The 21,860-nt window shown below is 41.0% G+C and overlaps 1 protein-coding gene across 2 annotated transcripts in view; it reads left to right on the forward strand.

Annotated features, from left to right (window-relative positions):
* The window catches only part of cntnap5a (contactin associated protein family member 5a), a 165,455-nt gene extending 144,483 nt beyond the window's left edge, over window positions 1-20,972 (forward strand). For both annotated transcript variants that reach the window (XM_015044344.1, XM_015044345.1), the window contains exons 20-24: window positions 765-898; window positions 7,501-7,588; window positions 7,760-7,960; window positions 11,217-11,285; window positions 17,238-20,972. In XM_015044344.1, coding sequence (XP_014899830.1) covers window positions 765-898; window positions 7,501-7,588; window positions 7,760-7,960; window positions 11,217-11,285; window positions 17,238-17,431 — 686 coding nt within the window. In that variant the 3' untranslated portion in view covers window positions 17,432-20,972. The remainder of the gene's footprint in view (window positions 1-764; window positions 899-7,500; window positions 7,589-7,759; window positions 7,961-11,216; window positions 11,286-17,237) is intronic.
* Window positions 20,973-21,860: the final 888 nt, after the last annotated feature.

The raw sequence follows: 21,860 nt of genomic DNA on the forward strand, positions 1-21,860 counted from the left end.
TAGTCTGTAAGTTTAAAAAGCTAATAAGTTCATTCTTAAAGCATCTTTTATAAGCAAGGCAAATCAAAAGACTTTGCAAATGCACATAAGGCCAAAGGTCATATCAATATGGGTTCATATTTCATTCTGCAACCTGTCGACTTTGACGCCAAGGGAAACCTTGATATAACAAAATCAATCTCACAAATGGAATGACAAGCTATCAGATAAGCTTAAAAGAAATTAGTTTTTATGTGCAAAAGTCCCAAGCTGGAACCTTTAAATCATGTTTCTGCCACGCCCATAAATCTGATGCGAGGGTTGACAAAGCTGCTGACTAACCTCCTGTTCGTCCAATGCTGTTTCAGAATGGTGAATCCTCAATTCCAAAGCCACTAAAAATCTGGTTATTAGATATTGTAGAAATGGCTCTTACTGATTTAAATTAATGAGACTCTAGCTGAACCTGCCCGTTTGTCCTTCAAAGGGTTAAGAATATCCTGAACTTCAGAGAGGAAGTTCTGTACCTTTTCTAAGTATTTGTTAACGAACAGCAGATGCCTGTTTCCTGTTTCTCAAAGGGTTTGATTTTGGTGACAAATGAGGAACAAACCTGTTTGAAAGAAGTGTTTGAGAATCGAATTCTCTGAAGTTCAAAAGAACCCGTTGCCGTTAGCACACTGAGTAAGATGACAAGTCAGTTATCACAAGGTGCTAATGATTTCTGCAAAGACGTGTTCATACACGTTTTTTTTTTTTTTTTTTTTTTTTTTTTTTTTTTTTTGGAAGCCTTCAGATCTGGTATCATCTTCAGACAGACAGAAGTCCAGATGTGTTCAATCCTACCCCCAAAAATCTGGCAGATGGGCGTCTCCATCGAATCAGAATCCATAGAGTTGGCAAAAACCTCTATGTGCAGGTGAGTAATGAGCATCTGTGTGGTTACACTGCAGAGCTGAAAAACAGGATTTGTCCCACTCAAACACTTCCTTCTCTTTTTGCTGTTTTCACTGGCAAAAGCACCACGCCACAAAGACGTATGTTTAAAGATGTACTGATGTATGGATGAAGGGAGGAATGATGTTGATCTGGTTGTCTGGGGAGAATGATGGAGGTTCTTGGGAGGTGAAGACTCTGCGTGGGGGTCTGGTCTTTGGGAAATGGTTCCTCTTATTTTCCCGAGCCTGTATAGGACCTCCCCAGACGAAACCTGCGGCAAAAAAAAAAAGGTAGCAAAGCAATTGTTTTTTTATGAATGAAGATGGATGAAATGAAAGAGACAAAGGGTGAGGCAGGTCGGTGTTGATGAAACGTAACAGACTGAGATGAGTGGGTGAGCAGAGTATTAATAGGCTGCCTGGAAAATTAGAGGTGCAGTTTGGGCATGGCCCAGCTCCCGAACTTAAATTAACACATTAACTCTGCTTGTCACACGTAAATGTTTCAGATCATCAAACGCATTTTAATATCGCACAAAGATAAACCTAACTACAAAAGCAGTTTCAAATTACGACGTCACAAATTATTGAGAAAAAAAAAAAAAAAAAACTGATTGCATTGCTGTGATCTTCAACTATGAGGTAGCCAGAAGTGAATGTTTTATGTCACTGTGGAGAAATTTAATATAACTCTTCTTTGGGGAATTAGTTAATTCAGCCAGACCGTCACACTGCCCTCAACATGTTTGACTTCAGGTATGGTGTTTTTTTTGTAGTTTTTTTTTATGCTGTGTTAGTTATGTAAGGCATTATGGGATACACACTCTCCAGAACTTTAATAAGTTTTCCCACTAAGATAAGTGGGAAAATACTAGTGGCCTTTATTTAACGACAGTTTGACATGAAGAAATGTGAACAAAGAAGGGGAAGCAAACGGCCTTTGTTACTGCGTTTTGAGAACGTATGCCCTCGGCCTGTGGTGCTGCTGCTCCACCGCTGACTCATGTGGTGCCTGGAAAAAACTGTTTTAAAAGAGCAGTATTTTGTAAAAATCGACTTTGTTGAGAGTTTCACTATCAAAAACTATCAAAAACTTACTGGGCAGTGTTCCCTTGATTTTTTCATGCATGTTCGAGAATCCTTTAATTCTCCATGGCAACCATTCAGAGGTGTCTAAACACTTGCCGATACAATGTGTTGCCTAATTATCCAAAGCTTCTCCTAACTGAAGTCTCCAGTCAAGCTTCTGCCCCACAGAGCACCACTACCCCACGACTCCCCCGTTCAGCTCCTCCAGACTAGTGGCAGCAGCGATTACCAAACACCTGGTGGAACTGCAAGTCTGCTGAGCTTGTCGTGTTAACTACTTCTCAGTCCCATGGTCCTAAGAACAGTTGTACACAGAATAATGTTGGGATATTGTTGTGATTATGTGCTATAGAAGGAGTGTGTAAAACCTCTTAAAGAGACAGGGACCCAATTTCAAGGTGTTAAATTGCAAAATAATTATTTTTTTAAATCCTGTTTGATATATACTGCATTTTTATAACAACTGAAGCTAAAAAAAAGGGCACTATGTGCCTGGAAAATACATAATACTGGCCTTTTAAATGTTGTAAAAATCACATGGGACCATAATCACACAACACAGAAAGAAAAATCCAAAATTTTGATTCAAGGCAGAATATTCTTTGAGAAGTACTTCACCAAACTATTGTAACTTTACAAAGGAAACACAAATGGAGTTTAAGTCATGTGGCTTTTAAGTCTTAATGTTTTACTACAGTCATTCTTGCACTCCAGGACACTCAAGAAAGTTTCACATTTAACTTTGCTCCCACGCCACAGGTTGCCCACTCGATGAATGGTCCCAGATTGGCTTTACAGGATGAATAGTCTAGTTGTCTTGTTCCTCACAGCTGGTGTCCTCCAGTGGGGTGCGTTGGCTAAATAACTCCGCATTCGCGGATGTTTTCGCAAATGTATTCCCGCAGGAGATGCAACTCCTCATTCTGTCCCCAATCTTTCTCTCAGTCACCTCATGCTTTAAAAAAAAACATCACCTCTTCACAACAACGCAAAGCATCTGTAAAAAGCACAAGTAGGAATGAGCTGCCGCCGCTTAAAGAAAAGCCTTTAAAGGGTTAGGAAAACTTGCAGGAATTTTTGATTTGGACAAGAATGTGAGAAATTTGTTCATTTGAAACCGATTCCCACAACGCCAAACAGGACTAAGGTGGTAAATGAACGGCTAGAGTCCTCTCAACAGCACCTAAGTTATTGCCTTTGTTGAGAATAAAGAATTATGTGTTTTCCTCTAAGTCTTTTAGCTGTTTGCATGCTCATATATACATGCATGCACTCACATAGCAGTCGCGCGGAAAGCAGGAAATGACACACTAGGGAGCGCCCTCTTTAGGACGTAGCTTAGATAGAGGCTAACAAAGAGAATTGCAAACTGCTGTTTGATGCCATTTTGCTCTGCTAGCCCATGAGGACAGCATGAACAATGGATCAGCTGCATTTTGGCATTAATAAGTGGCATTCATGAATTCAACTCACTGACTCTTCTTCAGCCTCATACATCGATAACCTAATGGAGAAAGGATAATTGTCCTCTCCGTGCTGATTGCTAAGAGATTTCCCGATGATATCCAGGAGTAGCTGGACTTCAAGACTCACTAAGAATGTTTTTGGTTACCGTCTGCTGAATGAGAAGCAACACAGAGTCCAAAAGTGACTCAAGTGATTCTGCATAGGCCTGCAAGGTCAAAGTTGTACAGTAGCTTACAAGCTTACAGTGAAAGAATAAAAAAGAAAAAGAAAATAAGTGCAGTATGTGGGGCTGAAGCAACTTAAACAGAGTGCTCAGTTTAAGCTTCTTCCGCCGTTGTTGGTAGGTCTGTCACCATAGCAACTTTTGCTGTGAAATAAACTGGCCCAGAAGTAATTGCAATAAATAATAGCCTCTTCAAGTAATATAGTGGTAATGGCATAACAGTGCAAGAATACATTCTCAAAAGATCAATAACTTTTACATTTTTATGAACATCTAACACTGGAACTGGGAGACATTTTAAATAGCCAAAAATAAATAAACCAAACAGCAGAAACAACAAATATATATATAAAATAAAGAAGTTTCTGCAAACAAAATTGTCCTTCAAAAAAGGGCTGGTTAAGACCAATATTTGCTGGTTCGATTACCCTCTCTGTCCACCTCTGCCGTGTCCTTGGGCGACACACTTCACTCTCCTCTTCTGCTGGTGGTGGTCAGAGAGCCCAACAGGTGGCGCTGGTGCATGGCAGCCTTGCCTCTGTCAGACTGTAGCTACTATCCAGTAGCTGAAGGTGTGTGTGAGTGGTGAATTACTGAATGTAGTGTAAAGTGCTTTATGGTCCTTTGGACTTGATAAAGTGCTATACGATTCAGGTCAATTACCATTTAATTCATCATGTGATTAATTGGGTCGTTGCTTACTGCGACAGACCGAGTTCTTGCTTTGTTTTTACGGGACAATCCACAGAAATGAGCATTAACTTATTTAACCAGAGGACATAGCCAGTCGGGTGGGTCAACAATATGCAAAGACGCTACAAATAGAACAATATCAATAATATGGCTGTAATATATGATTAAAAATAATCCATTTAGATTTTCCAGAAACAGTTTTTGGAGATGTTTGCAAAAAGAAATGAAAGTTTGGAGTATGTAGATTTTAAATTCCAGGTCTGAGACCCTAAAAACAAAACTCCTTTCCTAAATGCTCTGACTGTCCGCTGTGGCGCCTGCAGCGTTTCACTCTCTGGTCTCCTTCCTAGTGTAAAACGTAAAGGAGAGGAAAACGACATGTTTTCAAACCAATAATCATGACATCAATAATATCATCTACATTTGTCTATTCGTTGTTTCACAGAAGCTGAGTTTTAACGTGTTTTTATGATATATGACATGTGCGACGTAATGATTGGATCTAAATATAACCTGGCTGACTACAGAATCAAGTTGTTCCTAATAAATCTGAACTCGGACAATTCCTGAGTGTCTTTAAATATAAGTTTACTCATTTATAGATTGATTTTACTTTTTAACATACTTATTTTATATTTAGGTCACATTTAAATTTCTTACAATATTACACTTATCTATGTAAACAATATTTAAAAAATGGCAAATACATTTTCACTATGATTATATTTGTATTTACTAATATTTATCGAATTTCCCCTCTGAACTTATTATTTTAATAGAACAATAAATCCTATTCTGTTTAAACTTCAGTCTTTTTTTAATCCATTTCACATGTTGTGGAAAGTGTGCACCTAATATTAGCTTTGCACAAGGGAAACAAAAATAAGCTCCTGGGGACTGAAGTTCACTCATTAGCTTACCTGAACACACACAGTCCTGCAGCTCAGTGTGGTATGAAAGTATCTCTCATCAGACACGCTTTCCAAAGATAGACAGAATGAGTCCAAGTTGGATTTAAACTCACCACAAGCTCTCGTCATCCGCCCGAGGATAACGCTTTATCACGAGTTTTTCTTTAGGCGCGTTTGCGCCGTGTTTAGCTGTAACCTTCCTGCTAACTCCTCACGACATGACTGACCCAGACAGCGCAGATGCATTTGTCCTAAATTATTCATTCATCAGCTTATCATCGATTGTCGAAGGAATTTTCTTCATAGCAATTATCAAGATTGTTTTACCACCAACCCCAAGACAAGCACTCTGCAGCCGGATGACAAGATAAGCCACTGAAGGTCAGCTAAAGGTTTCCAGTGGGTGTCATGTTGCTTTGTAACCACATTTTCCTGTGACCTTTGCTAAGTGGTTTTAGTGGCCTGATGCCCAGATGTTGTAAGAATACCAAATGTAGAAACACTGTCTGACATTTTCCTTATGCGTTTTACTTTGCTGATAGAATTTTATAAAAAAAAAAAAACAGAAAAAAAATAAAAAAAAATTTAAAAAAAATTGAACCAGTCAAACAAAGAGATCTGTGATGAAATGATTTTAAGTTCTAACATCTTACAACATCTTAATCAGTTTAAACCACGTAAAATATCTTTAAAGCTTTTAATTGTTTCCTTGCTAACGCATCCACACCCATAAACATTTAGTTTAGGTTTGTGGAGAAGTTTAAAGCGGGGGTGGATTCATTTCCAATCTCTTTATAGTTCACTGTTTAATCCTCCAGAGTTTGACGCGATATTTTAAACCTAACGAGACATTCATGGACGCCTAAACTGACAGGTGAGCATGGTGACTCACAGAGAAAAGACTCTGGTGAGAGAATCTAATAGGATAACTTAATAGAAGGCTATAAGGAGCCATGTTTGCATTTCACCAATAAGCACATTCTGAGATCATATATCACACTGAAGATTCGTTCAGGTGTTAAAATGGACCAGTCAAAATCCAAATCTCCTGGAGTCAGTCATCGGGGGAGAGGTGAGAGTTACGCTCTGAACATGCCACTGAGACAGAAGGTCCAACACTGAAACCTTCACACTTTCACCCCTGGACCGTCATGATGACACCGGTGTGTCCTCGTGGACCACTGGACAACATGAAAGTGTTTTTGAGGTGAATGTTAAGGGGTTAAACTAAAAGGCTCACAGAAGGATCTGAACAAGACCCAAATCTTGCTAAAAGCCATTACGTGTCACATTCAGACCAGCATGTCCATCATGGCTGGCTGGTAAGTGGACTGCTAATTTTAACATCCCCAGAGTCCTCTGCTGTCGTAGTGGCGTGTCGGTGAACTTTTACATCGTTCTCATCAATTTCCCCAAATGCAGAAGTTTACACTTTAAATCAAAACCTGACAGAATCCAGACAGGATATCAGGAGAATAATGAACCATCACAGGCTTGTTGGCTGAACACTTTTTTTTTTATAGATCCTATCAAGCTTAGAACTGCAAAACATTTGAATAAAATTATGAATAAATCATTGCTGATAGATTTGACGTTGTTTTCCTACAGCTACGTAGTTCTTTAGCTCCTCCAATGGCTGTCTAGCTTCATGCAGATGAAGCCTCCTCAAACACTGGTGAATTCCACTCTCGCTGTCTAAAGCTCTGTTGATTCCTATCTGATTTATTTGCTCTACAGAGCCGAGTTGCTGCTCACTGGCTAATTCCTATGATATGGTGCTGGAGAGCTGATCTGCACTTCCCTCCTACATTTTGGATCAGAAGGATAAATAAGCGATCACTTATCACTCACACACAGTTATTAGAAGAATTAGAAGCGACTAAGCTCTGCAGCCCTCCAACAACTTCATCAGCTGCAGTGAAAACGTGTTAAAACCCGTTTTCTCTGGCAGTGGACAGAGAATCCTGCAGTGTTTCAATCCACGTCATTGTGTTAAGTATTGCATCTGAGTCAGCACGGCAGAGCAGAGAAGAGAGGTCAAAATCACTCAGCCGTGGGCAGAGAAGGTTTTATGTGAAGCTGCAGAGAACACAAATATCAATCTATAAAATATTACAGTGAGCTGCTGATTCTGCAGCCGTTAGCTCGGTTTACATTTCGTGTAATTGCCTTGTTATTTGATTTCTCTCCACTCAACCAGATCGACCAGGACATCCACCGAAAGTACACACTGTCATCTGATGCAGAGCTGATCTTAATCAGATCCTTGACGCTGGGCAAAGTCATCAGTAAGTTGTCCAATCTAAGGAGAAGTGCCGAGAAACCGCACACCGTGCTACTTGTGTTGCAACCATTCATCATTTCCTGTCACCGTTGCTTTGTCATTGCTGATAGTTATTGCAATCAGAAATGAATCGTACGGCAGCGCGCCTTTTCTCCTCTAACCTGTGCCTCTGCAGGGATGGACAGCTTTGGTGAAGAGGTGGTGAAAGCTGCTTCCAAAGGTTTCGTCGGCTGCCTCTCCTCCGTGCAGTTCAACCACGTCGCTCCGCTCAAGGCAGCGCTGACCAATCGGGGCAGCTCCCTCATCACCATCCGCGGCCCTTTGGTCCAGTCAAATTGTGGAGCTTTGGCAGAGTCCACCTCACACGTTCTGCAAGGTAAAACTCAAACACAGGCAAGTGTGGTCTGCACAAAGTGGAAATCGCGTAGACAAACTGAAGTTGAGCTCGTGCACTAAGCCTGTGTACGTTACGGCAAACAGAGTGAGGTTGTTTCAGTGCTATGCAGTCCTTAAACGATGGCATAAAGTCAGTGAAGCAGCTGAATATGATGCCTTCCAGGCTGCCCATCAGCCAGCAGGTGTTTGCAGATGTTTTTTTTTTTGTTTTTTTTTTTCCCTCTGGTGCACATTTATCTTGTCATCAATTAATGACACAATAAACCTCAACGGCTCAGACGGATCGTCCTTGTTTTAAGGTGACACCGTCTCCTGCTGACAACATTTTGTTTCCCTCCATTCAAGAGATAAACTTGCATGTCACCTCCTCCTCCGGAGGGCTTGTGTGTCGATAGAAAACGTGGAGGGCCCTTTATAAATTAGCTCTTTATGCTACTGAGAAATTTCAGGCAATGCAATTCCATCCAAAGCAGTTGAACAAAAGGCATGAGCGCGTATCTATGCAGAGCGGGGACACATTTTTACACTCCTTTCATTTTTTTCAGGAAACAAGAGCATCTAAACATTCCTGACATTTCAGATACGTCGTCATGGGAATCATTTCAATTAAGTCCATTTATTAAGCACCTATTCACAACTTTACAGAAATCCTGCTCATACACATAACACTGTGTTCCCAATAGTATTGCTCATCTGACATCTAACCCACATATTAACAGTGACATCACATGTTTAATCTTTAGGGTTTAATATAACATCAGCTCGCCCTTTCACTCTCACTGTGCTGGCAAGGACCTCTGCAGGGTTTAGGAGTGTGTGTAGGATATTTCTGAGCGGTTCCCCAAAGGAGCATGTTGAGGTCAGATGGTGACGTCTGAACAACAAGGCCCGTCTCAAAGTCTTCACATCCAAAGCTTTCAGGTTGAGGTCAGTCCAGTTCTTCCGCTCCCAGCTCAACCATCTTTCTCTTTATAGAACTTGCTCTGTGCTCTCGCTCGCAGCCAAGTTAGAACAGGAGGGTTCCTAAACTATTCCACAAAGGTAAAATGTTCTGGTACGCTGAAGCGTTAAGAGTTCATCGCCCTGACACTTAACAGAGTCAAACACAGCTCCTGAAAAAAAAACATCCACACACCATAATCCCCCCCCAGAGCACCAAACTTTACTATTAAAATCGTGTAGCCAGGCAAGCGCTGTTGTCCTGGTAACTGTCAAATCCAGACTTGTTAACTCGCTGGTACCTGCCTCCAGCAGCAGCTACCGGGTCAGAGGAAGGATACACCCTCACCGTGGTGAGAGCTCATCATGATGCAACCTTAGTGTCCTGAAGTGTCCTTTGCTCTAATCTGACAGGACAAAGATAAGTCTGGACCAATGGGGAGGTTCTGTTGTTCAGAACTCCAGATCTGACATAAATATAAAGAAATCTTTTTCTCATGTCAGCAGTTCGTACTTCACGTATCGGCGAGAGAGTGTAATTTGTGCATTTACCCGTAAGAATCCATGAAACTCCACTGCTTTGTGAATGGTTTGAGAGATTAGAATAGAATAGACTAGAATATACTTTATTGATCCCCGAGGGGAAATTGCTAATCCGTTGACAAGCTACTCCATCTGAGGTAATAAATATCAATAACACAAATATAACCGTATGAGACAAAGTTTATAAAAAAAACAAATTAGAAGCAGTAAATCTAGCTGGGAGAGGATATTCTCTTCTGACTGTCAACAATCAGAAATACTTATGAACTTCAACACCCTGTGGTCTAAATGAGTATAAAAAAAACGTTAACACTAAGAATTTGTGTACTAACGTACTCTGTGATTAAAGTAGCTTAACTTCACAGATTGGCTGCACAGTGGAGGTCTCTCTACTTGCATGTTCTCTTTTTATGCGTACGCTTTTATAAAAGCTTTCAAACAAACTTAGAAAAGTGAGTCACACAAAAAAAAAAAAAATGTAGATGTATAAAGCTGTGTGTACGCACATACCTGCACAGCTTTCCTTTATAAAGCCCAATTTTCGGGAAATAGAGCACAGCTGCTGCTGTCACCGTCCGCCACCACATGTCCCAGTAACCATGGCAACGGTCCTGGTTTGTGGTAGTATAAATAATTAGATACTTTTAAAAATTAGAACATTTCCTTTAAGATTGTTACATTAATTGTTAGTACATTCTAATGTGTATTTTTTTTTTTTGACAAAACTTGTCATATGATAAAATGTTGCCAAGGAAGCTGTCTGTTGCAAAAAAAAAACAGTTTTCAAATGTACTGAAATAATTTTTGTTTCACTGTACATTTGTGAATATGATCTAATTTTGCTCTGTATTCAACAAGTCATAACAAAACCCAGAACGGCCCAACATCTTCATTAGTGACTTTGAGAAACAGTAATACCTACAAAGGGTCAAAGATTAGTGGCGATAATAATTGTGTTTTATCCTTTTCTTTGCTTTGCTAGCAGCACAGGTCGTCATCGGTACAGTAGAATTTGCCTAACACCCACAAACTAAGAGTAAAATATTTCAAGCAGTTTGTACTTGTAGTTCTTTCATTTAAAATATCCAATCAGCATTTTATGTGAAACGGGGAGGAAAGCCTAATCGCATCATGTTTGATCAGCTTTACTAAAACCAACCTATGACAGTGATGGATCCTCTAGCTCCCTCTATTGGAGGGTAAGAGACTTTTATACAGGTTTTCAAGCCTTTCTGGCAGAAAATAAAGCAGTGTACGATGGGAATATTAAAGTTGAAAATTCCACTTGAACATTAGCGTGATGTTAGGTAGTCTCATCCCCGAGTATTAGAGAAAATGTGATTGTATATGATGCTGTGAAAGCACCATCAACCACCGGCTTCTGAACAATGGCTTCAAAGACTCCAGGGTGTGAAAGGATGGAAAACATAAATGCGAGCCTACAAGTTAGCCTGGATATTTAGCTAGAAAATGACATTTATTTGGGAAAGCAAACGGATAATTTATTTTTTCCCAGATAGTGGCGTGTATGCCTACGTGCTGTAATGGCTCTAGTGTCAAGGCAAATGTTCTGGAAAATATGCAAAAGGCAGCTTTACTCACTCTAAACCTAAAACAATGTCTTTGTCAAACATGACTAAACAGAAATTAGGACAATAAATGGAACTCTACACTAGGATTCCTGACATCCTCACTCCCTCATCTGTCTTTATGGCAATAATTAATGAATCTGTTCCTCATTCATGCTTCTTCAGATCAAGCTGCAAATGAAGATAAGGACCAGCACGACAGCAACGCCCAGAAGGATTTGGCTGTAATAGCAGGTCTGTTTTCCCTCCTTTCTGCAGCTTTTCTTCTTGTGGTTAATTGAAAATGAGCCCCAGCTGTTTGTTTGTTATTCTCCTCATTTTTCCACAGTCTTAATGTTCCTGTCTCGTCTCCTGATAACTCCGCTCCAGCTCATTTTCAATCCGGCTGCTTAGCGTGTTTTGTTTCGTGGCGTAATGTCTGCTTTGTGATTAGGCAATAAAAAAAAAGAGCTCTCCTCAGATTTTAACAGTAGAAAGCAATCAGAAAAAAAAAAAAAAGTTACCGTAGATATAAATGTAACCACAGTCTCTGAGCTAATGAACAGGAGCCTAAAAAAAGCCGCGTTGTCAAACGCTATCATCACTGAAGTATTCAAAACAAACACAAGCTGAACTTTGTCTTGGCATCTGCCGCCCTCAGTCGAAACTTGTTTGGTTTAGATGAAAGCCACAGTTTGTCACCTGCCAGGAGTTCAACAGGAAGATTGAATTCACTTTAACGCTACAGAACAGTCGGTTAGGCTGAACACAAAGACAAGCAGCAGGAAAATAGTAGGTTTTTTTTTTCCAGACTTCTTTACAGCATCCACAAACATTAGTCCGACTTTACTGTTCAGATGTAATTTTAATATTTAGATAATCCCGCTCTCATCTATAGCTCACTGACGTATCCACTTAGTAATGACTTGGCAGTCTGCAGCACAGCATGAATACAGTTTGTATGTGAACGTATTCATTGGGGACCACAAGCATAACTGAATGGTTGAAATCTCCAAATACTTGAGACCTCCCTCAAAAAGATTATTATTGCCCATTTTATTAGTTCAAACATCAAATATACCTTCACATCCATTAGGACACCCAGTGGAAGCCATATTGGCTCCACCACAGAACCTAATGTCCACAGCCTGCCTTATCCTTGCTGTTTAGAGTACAGCAAATCAGCAGCAAGGGAAATGAATGGGCCAATCCTCGATTGGCTGCTTTGCAAACGTCAGCCAATAGTGTGTCAAGTGGCGTTGCTCCAAGATATTTCTGCTTTCCATCGCGTTTTTTCCAGATATCTTTCATAGGTTATACCTAAGATACTGAATGATGATATTTTAGAGTTACGCTCCACAGGAAAAAATCCACCTGATTGGTTTGGTTGCATTTATGAATGACTGCAACAAGTCAAAGTGAAAGCATCAGACTGGTGAACGTCAACATTCATCTCACAGGCAAGATGTTTACAGCTGCTTTCTTTGGTGCACATCCTTAAAAACACAGTGGTTTTAACACGGTGGTGTACTAACACACCTAATGAACTCAGATCAATAGCTGCTGTTTGACCCAGACCACTGGCCTTGAGAGGTCTGTCTCATTGCCTTGGAAATAAATGCAAACACACACAAGCTAAAGGAGGCTCCTTAAACTTGTTGACATCCTAACCTCATCAGCTCAGGAGGGAGATCTGGAGAAAAACATGGCTGATGACTGAGGTCACCGAGGTCACAAACACAACAACAGAACAGCCACAAACAAGTTGAGGTGTGTGTGTGTGTGTGTGTGGTGTGTCTGCAGCCCAGCGCAGCAAGGACAGCTCTGATTTATCCGAGTCACAGTGCAGCACATCAGTGACACAGCTGACCTTTACTTCAATGACCTCAGTCTGGACAAAAACAAACAAACAAAAAAACAAATAAACTGAACAGAGACAGTGACATCACCCATCTAACAGGTGAAGATAGTTTCAAGCACTTTCTTTACATATCTAACTTTTGGAAAAGTAATGAAACATCGAAGTCCTGATTGAAGATATGTGGTTTGTAAGCAGCAGGTTTAACTGCGACACTGAGTTTAACTTCAAAACACACAGATGTACCGTAGGATTGAGTTCTGGAGTGGAGGCCAAGCGGACCACTCCGTGGTCTGTCCTCTTTGACCACTCCGTTGTTGTCAACAGTGTAAACGTGTGTTAGTCTTGTTTCAGCCAGCTGACAGGCACATTGTCTGTTGGGACAAATAGACAACTGGAAAAGTCTCCCAGCCCCCCTGACTCTTTATCCATCTTCTCCTTAAACCGTAGAAACTGTATGATGAATTACTTTTGCAGTTTTTATTTTGTAGTTTGTTTGTTTGTTGTTTTTTTAAAAACTGGCATAGAGACTGAAATTATCATAAATTGTAATTTTTATGATGCACAAACTCTCACAAGTTACATGAGTTACAGAACATTTTCAAACAAGAGGGGGTAACACTTTATTTGAAGGGTTGTGCATAACACTGTCATGACACTGTCATAAATATGACATAACATCTGTCATTAACATGGAGTCTTTATGAATGTTTATGACTGTTGTCATGAAGTGTCATTCGGTAAATAATGACACTTTTAATGCAAAGTTGCTCTCAAAGTTGCATTGAAAGTCCTTTAAAAACGCCAACTTTGCATTAAATTATCATAATTTACAAAATTATGCAAAGTTGGTACTTTTATTGAACTTTTAGAGCAACTTTGCATTAAAAGTGTCATTATTTACCGAACGACACTTCATAACAACTGTCACAAACATTCATAAAGACTTCTTCATGTTCATGACAGTGTCACGTCAGTCTTATGCACACCCCTTCAAACAAAGTGTTACCCAAGAGGGGTAATGGAATCCGTAGCCAGAAGGGAATTTCTGTGCAGCACACTTTCCTAACCGAAGGAACTGACAAAACTGAAGTAGTCGGTGAAAGGAGCCGTCTGATTCTTCAACAGACAAACGACAAGTGCTTCAAAGATTCCTTTTTCAAAGAAAGAAGACGGTTCTTTAAGGGAGTCCGTTTGGTCGTACCCTTTATGTTAAACAGCAGCACTCAGTTGTACTAATTAGAAAGCATTTTAGTAAATATGGCAGAAGATCATTGGTGTAAGAGCCTAATATGATCAAAACTATGCAGCAGGTGTTCAAAATTTGCAACTAGTAATCATAATAGCTGAAAAAATATTCTGCATGAAATCTTTTTTTTTTTTTATTAGTTGGTGTAAAAACATACAAGCCCAGTTAATCACTGTAATAGCCGTAGATTAACTGAGGAGCTTAACGTGGTGGAATTCTTGCTGCTCTGCAGAGAGCTTAAGGATGCCTCTCTCATTTCTCCTTGGCCTTATAACCTTTTCAGACAAGCGCAGGGAAAATTGCTTTGGCGAAGACAAAGGAAGCTTTTCTCCCCTGTTCATCAGTGCCCTTTGTAAGGATTCCTGCATATCAGTTTTCTGCTTCTCAGCAGACGGTGAGCTGCTTTAAAGCTACATTTTACTGCTGCGCCTCCAGAAGCACTAAAAGGAAGCATCATCTTTAAGAGGCGTGCTTGTCTTAAATTAAAGATGGAGAAGGTTGAAGTGGACACCTGACTCCAAAACTTTGGCTTCATTTTTTTTTTCTGGTCTTTATTTCCACTTACTTTTCTTCACTTTACTCCTTTTGCAGAGACCGAATTAAATTTCACAAACAAGAGGGTGAAGGTCGCAGTGCCACAGTGTTTGTTTGCTTATTAAATGGGAACTGATTTCACAATTATCAGCTGAGAAAAAGGTTAAATCAAGTCAGCTCTACCTGTTTAAGTTAGGAATATACGTGAAGCTGGTAAGAGCCAGAACGCCTGTACGTTAGATGAGTGTGAAGACATTGAAGTACAAAGAAAAACATCCAAATTAGAGCTGAGAAAATGATCATTTCCTCTTTCACACAGTGTTTCTTGAGCCCAGTTTCCAGGCAACAAACTGTGAGTCCATATTACAGATCTGCCTCATGTTTATCAAAAAGACATGAAAGTGAGACTAACCTGCTCAGTGACCTTGCCCAGAAAGACAAAAACAATGTTTCTCACTCATTTCTAAAAGTTCCCTTTAAACAGAGGATGAGGTAAAGGCAGAATTAATTTGAGGAGGTTTAGTATGAGGTTGTATTTTATTTCAGGCGCCTGCTGGGTCTGACGCTCGATTGTCTCAACCTGCTAACAGGCGGTGTTGCCGAATGTGTGACATGTGAACATTAAGTTGCTCTTTTTCCCCTGTTAGCTCAAAAAGAATCAGATTCACAATGTATCGCGAACTTCATCGGTTTTCTGAGTTATTTACATGTTTAGAATGAAATTAAATAGAAACTGGAAAAAAACTATTCAGACCTACAGTGTGGCTGGGTTTGGATTGCCTGCCCCCCTTAAATAATCTTCAGAGCTCCATGCAGCAGCAGACTTCAGTGCTAACCTCTAAAATCGTCTCTGTTTGTTTCTCTAAATCTAAAGTGAAATCACAGCAAAAAAATAAAAAAAAGAAACGCAGTATTTACAGGATGTGAATACTTTCAGAATCAACAATAATTTGATCAGCGATGCGTGAAAAACATGTCGGTCCATATCCGATCAGCGATCCTTGTAAAAAAAAAAAAAAAGAGAAAGATAACTGGACACTTTCATTTCTGGCGGATAAAACACAGCAGGCTGGGAACGGCTGAGTCCTTTTGTTCAAACTGAACCACAGTGAATCATCCCCACAAAACATAGAAGACGTAGAAATAGTTGTTTTTTTTAAATCCAAGCTCTATCGTTGACATCAAAAAGTAAATATACAAATGAAAATATGCTGTATTCATGCACTCACTCGCTCATTCATGCGTTCATTTATTCTGAATGCCTTCTTTGGGACGTTGACCTACATTGTTACTGTAGATTTATGTTCTGTCACATTAGTGCTGTCCATTCATAACGACAACTTCAGATCTGTTAAAATGTAAAAGTTAATTTTGATATCTCTGGATTATGCAGAGATTAAGCGCCATGTAGAACATTTGTACTCTGGTTCACCCTCTACAGAGAAATCAATAATTGATGTTTTTTGGGTTTTTTGCTGTTTCTGTAAATCTGTGGGCTTAAAGCTGCTGCCCTGTATTTCTATGGAGTATAAAGACCCAAAGCTTCACATTTAAAAATAAACATTTGTTTTGCTAACTGGCCTAAGTGACCTGGTGAAGCTTCAGGACATTAGCTTTTACAGAGCTAGTTTCCATTTAAAAAAAAAATCACACTCCCCATCAGTCACTTTTAGCCTGAAATGCCAACAGCGGATGCATAAGGATGCTAACGTTGCTGCCATAGAGAGACGGCATTGGCTGCATTCTGAATGAAAGCAAACGTTTCCAAATAAAACCAGCAGGTTCTGGTTTACATGTAGAAGTGAAACTCGGTTCATTATGCAGGACGTCGAAAGAGCCAGATGTGACCCAGATCTGATCTAGAACAGTTCAAGCCTTTCAGGTAAAATATCTAAAATGTGACACTTCCTGAAATCAAATCAATTGAAAGACTTGCTCTGTTTATACTAAAATACAGACTGTCTGGAGTAACTTCGTTATCTACATCGATTTTAAAAAAAAGATGAAATGCTTACGTCTATTGGTAGATCTGTTCTGAGAGGTTTCCTCTGGCTCAGGACCAGACGGCTGCAGGTCACAGACTACATGGCTCTTAATCCATATCTCCACCACTGAAAAGACCAAAACTCCCTTTCATATATGGAGTCCGCTTTGTTTTGTTTAAACAGCCTTTGAGTTTCAAAGAGAAAAAAAAAAATGTCCAAGCATTTCCAGCAGAGCAAAAACCCCGATCATCAGACTTCCCTTCATTGGCATTTCATCTAAAACAGAACCTACACACAGAACGCCACATATCTGAGTCTGTTTTATAGGATCTGGAAAGAGATGAAACAGAAAACAAAGGTGTTGATAAGCCGCCACGGCTTTAGGGTTCCAGGCGGCTCCTCTATGAATGATTCACTGTGTTCGGTGGTGAACGTGGGAATGTGGGAATGCTGCGACTGTCTGTGTTCTGAGCGCTGGATGGTTTTTTTTGTTCTGGAAGCTGAAAGTCTTCCTGCCTCCAGGCATGACTTTCAACCTCCTGTCATCATCCTCTAATGCTCCCTCCCCGCTGTGTTCTCAGGTGTGGTCACAGCGGTCGTCTTCATTGCCGTGTGTGCTCTGGCTGTGATAAGCCGCCTCCTGTATCAGCAGCGGCGGGCGAAGAGGAGCAGCGGCATGAAAGAGGAGCACAGACACAGCACGTACACAGACTACAGGACTGAGCTGCACCTCCACAACTCCGTCAGGGACAACGTGAAGGAGTACTACATCTGAGCGCAGCGTGCAGCCTGCGCCACAAACGTACCTCTCTCCGACAAAGGACTTCACGGGTGGACACACTGCTGCAGGATCGACCCATTCCCGGTGCCCTGGAAGCTCCCAGGAACACTGCAAACACCTGCAGCCTGCCGCCCGCCCTCTCAACGCTCCTCTACAAGCTAGTGGCTGAATCTTTGCAGCTGTTAGTGTAATTTGATGTTGGTGAAATTGTCAGAATCAAGCTGCTGTGATTTCTGTCATTGAAACTGTGTAAAGCATAAGATGAATGTCCTTCAGGGCTTGACAGAAGGACGGTGTGAGCACAGGGAGCAGAAGCTGCTGCCCATCCTAAACGAACACAACTCGACCCGTTCAGTGTGAGAGTCTGGCCTTCTCGCGGGGATGGGCGACGCACTGAGCTGGACGTGGAGACGAGAAGCTGGAGATCAGGCCTGTAAGATATGCGTGCATTCGCTGCTGTAATTGTTTTTTTTTTTGTTTGTTTTTTTTTGTTTCCCTCAGTGGTGGTGAATGTTGTAGAAAAAACAGGGACAAAACTGCCTAAACAGTATGAGTGCCTAATTTGCATACATCTTTTTGTTTTCCAAGAGTTTAGAGGTTTTCTTTTCATAGATATGCACCAGTGCAGTCACATTTGCATTTAAAAGGAGCCTGTTGTCATTTAGGTGAGCGACCAACACATTAAAAGCTGAGTCTCCCAGCCGTAAGCGTCCTCTGCTTCCTGAACCCAAGCCAGGGGAGACGGTTTCTCTCACCGAGGGGGTTTTTCCATTTCACCAGAGAAACGACACAGAAGCTAACAAACCAGAAAAGTTCCACATCTGTAACTGGATGGAGACCCGATGCCTCATTTATCAAACTCAGAAAGGGCTAATGAAATGCAGAGACGTGGAAGCAAGCATGGCTTTGTGAAACTTTCTTCTATCGAATGTTAAATGGATCACTCTCTAATTTTACATTTATCTATAAAGAAACAAAATGAATCTCGTTGCACCTTAAATTTGGAAAAGCCCGCATCCAATCCTTCCACAGACGGAGGAGATGTTTTGCTCACACTTGGGCTGCAAGTCAAACGGCATCCATTTATCAGTTTTATTAGAGCTCATTTTTCAATCATTCAATTTTTAAAAACACATAATACAGCTTTACGTGGCTTTTCAGAGTTAATGTAAAGCAAACTGATCCAGGTACTGCACATTGTGACCCTCCACAGTGAGAAACGATTCACATGATCAAACCCTTATGCGCATTTAGCCATCCCAGTTCTGATAAATGACCAAGTCTTTAGACTTTAGAAATAACTTAAAGTTGCTCCACATAGCAAAAGGAAACAAAACCTGGCTGTTTCAGTCGGATTCTGATTGGATTAGGATGCAAACCTCCACATGAGGAGCGTCAGAGCTGCTGACCTAATGAGCTGACAGTGTGAGCCGCAGCATGTAGAGAGTGCCATCCCTGTCCGGAACGTTCCGGCGCTTCTTGTCAGGAGCCTCGCAGCACCATGAAAGCTGCACTCTCTGACCTTCAGGTGGCGTGCTGAGCTGTCACACTGCACACTAAAGCTGGGGGTTTGTAATTAGCCCTGCACTGGACAGGTAGTCAGAATAATGATGAAAACTCTTCACAGGTTCATATAGCGGTCGGGAGTCCGGAGGCGGCACTGCCGGTTGAAAGCAATCCTTCACCATGGCATGGAGTGGATGTTGTGATCCAGTCAAGGAGCAATGGACATGTCCGAGGTCTTCTGACGATTATTACCAGAAACAAAAGCGATGACCTTTACTTTCAGGTTACACACACAGTCACCAGGTGCTCAAGTGAGACATGGATTCACTGTGGAGGGAAGACAAGCCAGTGGCCAGAGGAGGATGTTCCGCAAACTGTTCCGCAAAGGAAACCTGCGATTCAGGAAAGATGTTCCTTTGCCAGGACCTACCAGAACATAGTAGCATCTTTAACGGGGAAGCTATTTCCTAAAAATCAATGACTTCTTTCTGCAGAATGTGTAATAAAAATCCTGAGTCAGAGGCAAAGTAGTGCAAGAAGTTAAAAACAGCCAACAAAGGCTTGAAAAAACTCCTTCCTTCATTCATCTTATTGTAATTAGCTGCCTACCTGTTGTCAGGAGCCCCGTTAAACGAGCAAACCTCCATGCACGCCGGAACACATGAATCCTGATCTGTGTCTGGAAACCCGGGACCGTTTCCACGCTGTGCACAGGGATGTTTGATAAATGAGGCTTCGTTATTCCCTGCAAGTTCAAAGGCTCGTCTGTGGGAACGGTAGCACAAGCGTTCTAAAACCAACTGTTTAAAGTTGCAGAAATAAGACGTGAATGTAAAGTGGCATTGCATTAATAATAAGTATAATCATGCGATGTGCACAGAACAAGTGGCGAGCTCTGCAGGCAACCAGGAGCCGCTCGCAGCCTCTGAGCGTGGCGGATGTGGCGACGGAGGCTTCGGGCGACACAAATGATCAGAATTTGAAATGACCAGCAGCAAAAATAACAACATCCCAACTTTTGTAACGACTTGCGTCTGAGGGAAACGGCCCACTGTAGTTTCTCTGGGAGTGTCTGGCTGTGCACAGGTTTAATTTGTCCCTTACTTCACAATGCAAATCAGCAGAGCCAGAGCTTTCCGCAACCTGCAAAAACAGCCAATCAGCTCGTTTTTTCCATGCCCTGACTGACCTACACCAAGTGGTAGAATATGTTTCTGGTTTTCCAGTGTGTCTCAAGTGTAATCTTTTTTCTTTTTTTTTTCCTAAAGGATACACTGGTGGAATATGTGCACACAATCTAAAAAAAAAAAAAAAAAGCCCATCTGCACCAGACATGTGATGCACAGGACATATTTAAAGCAACATTAGAGCTTGGATGGCAACTGCATTACTTTTTATAGATGTATGCTTTGGGAGGGCAGGAGAAAGTTCTGATGCCAGAGGAAAAGGATGTTACCCAAATTTTAAAAACTCAGCTTGTCTGGTTCCTCTCATTACCGCGCTGCTCTCTGAGCGTACGTCTTTGTCAGCATCAGCTCTGCTTTCAGCTCACCAGGCTAAATAAAGGTTAATCCCAAAGAAAAGCTAAATTTACATGCCGACGCGAATGCAACAACCTCTGTTATTTGAGCATCTTTAGGACATTTTAAATCATCTTCTGGGGACTCGAAACGCGGTACAAACACCTGGGCGGGATGTGTTCCTCTGATTTAAGTTTTTGGACCAATGCACTGGTGGACTGGAGCTCCACAATGGCTTAGGTTGAAGCGAACGGGGTTGAGAAAAACAAGACGAGCATGATGAGTCTGCAGCCACTGGATCTCCCTGTGCATGTCCCACAAGTATCCCTCAAAGATGTGATAGTGCGCAGATTTCCTGTAACAGTGAATGAACACATACCTCTGAGTGTTTTAGGTTATATTGCAATGGGTAATACATGTGGTCACTTCTTAATGATTTGTATAGCTGCAGTTTTATTAAGGATCTACTGTATAGATGTATAATTTAATAATAAAAATGAGTATATTACTAAACTTCTCGGCTTGGGTTCTTGCAAACACATTTCTGTCGCGGCAGTCTTTTATAGTCCAGCACCGTCTCACCGGGATAATAACATGGCCTCTTATAAACACTAATCAGTCCTTTGTAAAAGAAGCCACACGCTTAGCTATTTTACACAAACGCACTACCGAGGAGATTCTTTTCATATTTTAAAATAAATTCTGCAAAAGCAGTAATTATGTCATCCCTATATAGTTTACTTGAATCATTGATACATGTAGCTAGCTACCCCACACGATCCCCAGAAATAAAACAGGCTTAATGTAAATGAAGGAGTCGGTTGTAAACTCACTGCTATATGAGTACATATTTTGTTTCCTGATGATTTCAATGCTGCCCGCACCACTAAATAAAAACGGTAAATAAATAACACAGGTTTTTATTCAGTAATTTTAAATAAATGAACCGTGAGATGTAGAAGGACATGTCGAAGGTGCTTCTTTGATTTTGCACGGCTCTCTTTAGGTTTAACATAAATCAGCCAGACTGAGGTCTGGACTTTGACTGGACCACTGCGGCACGTAGGTCATTTTCTTCTTCAGCCGTTCTGTTGTTTATTTGCTGCTGTGTTTGAACAAAGCCAGTGGACTCTGCTGGATTCTGGATCACTGCAGTAGACTGGAGTTTGTTCTTGGAGTCAGATCAGTGGCTGTGACACCATCATGTCTGTGCTGATCTGCTGGGCTTGGCTCTCCTGGAAGATGATGCTGTGCAGGTTTGTTGAACGTCTCTCATCTCATATCACAAACTCGTTCCTTTGTTGTTATTTTGCTGTGATGAATTTTAACAATAATCTGGCACGCGAGGCCTGCAGAGTCTGAGACAGAGCTTCTAAAATATCTCTTAGAATCTACAG

Source organism: Poecilia latipinna, unplaced genomic scaffold (assembly GCF_001443285.1).
Source record: "Poecilia latipinna isolate Pla-1442-1.1 unplaced genomic scaffold, P_latipinna-1.0 Scaffold671, whole genome shotgun sequence".
Classification (NCBI taxonomy): Eukaryota; Metazoa; Chordata; class Actinopteri; order Cyprinodontiformes; family Poeciliidae; genus Poecilia; species Poecilia latipinna.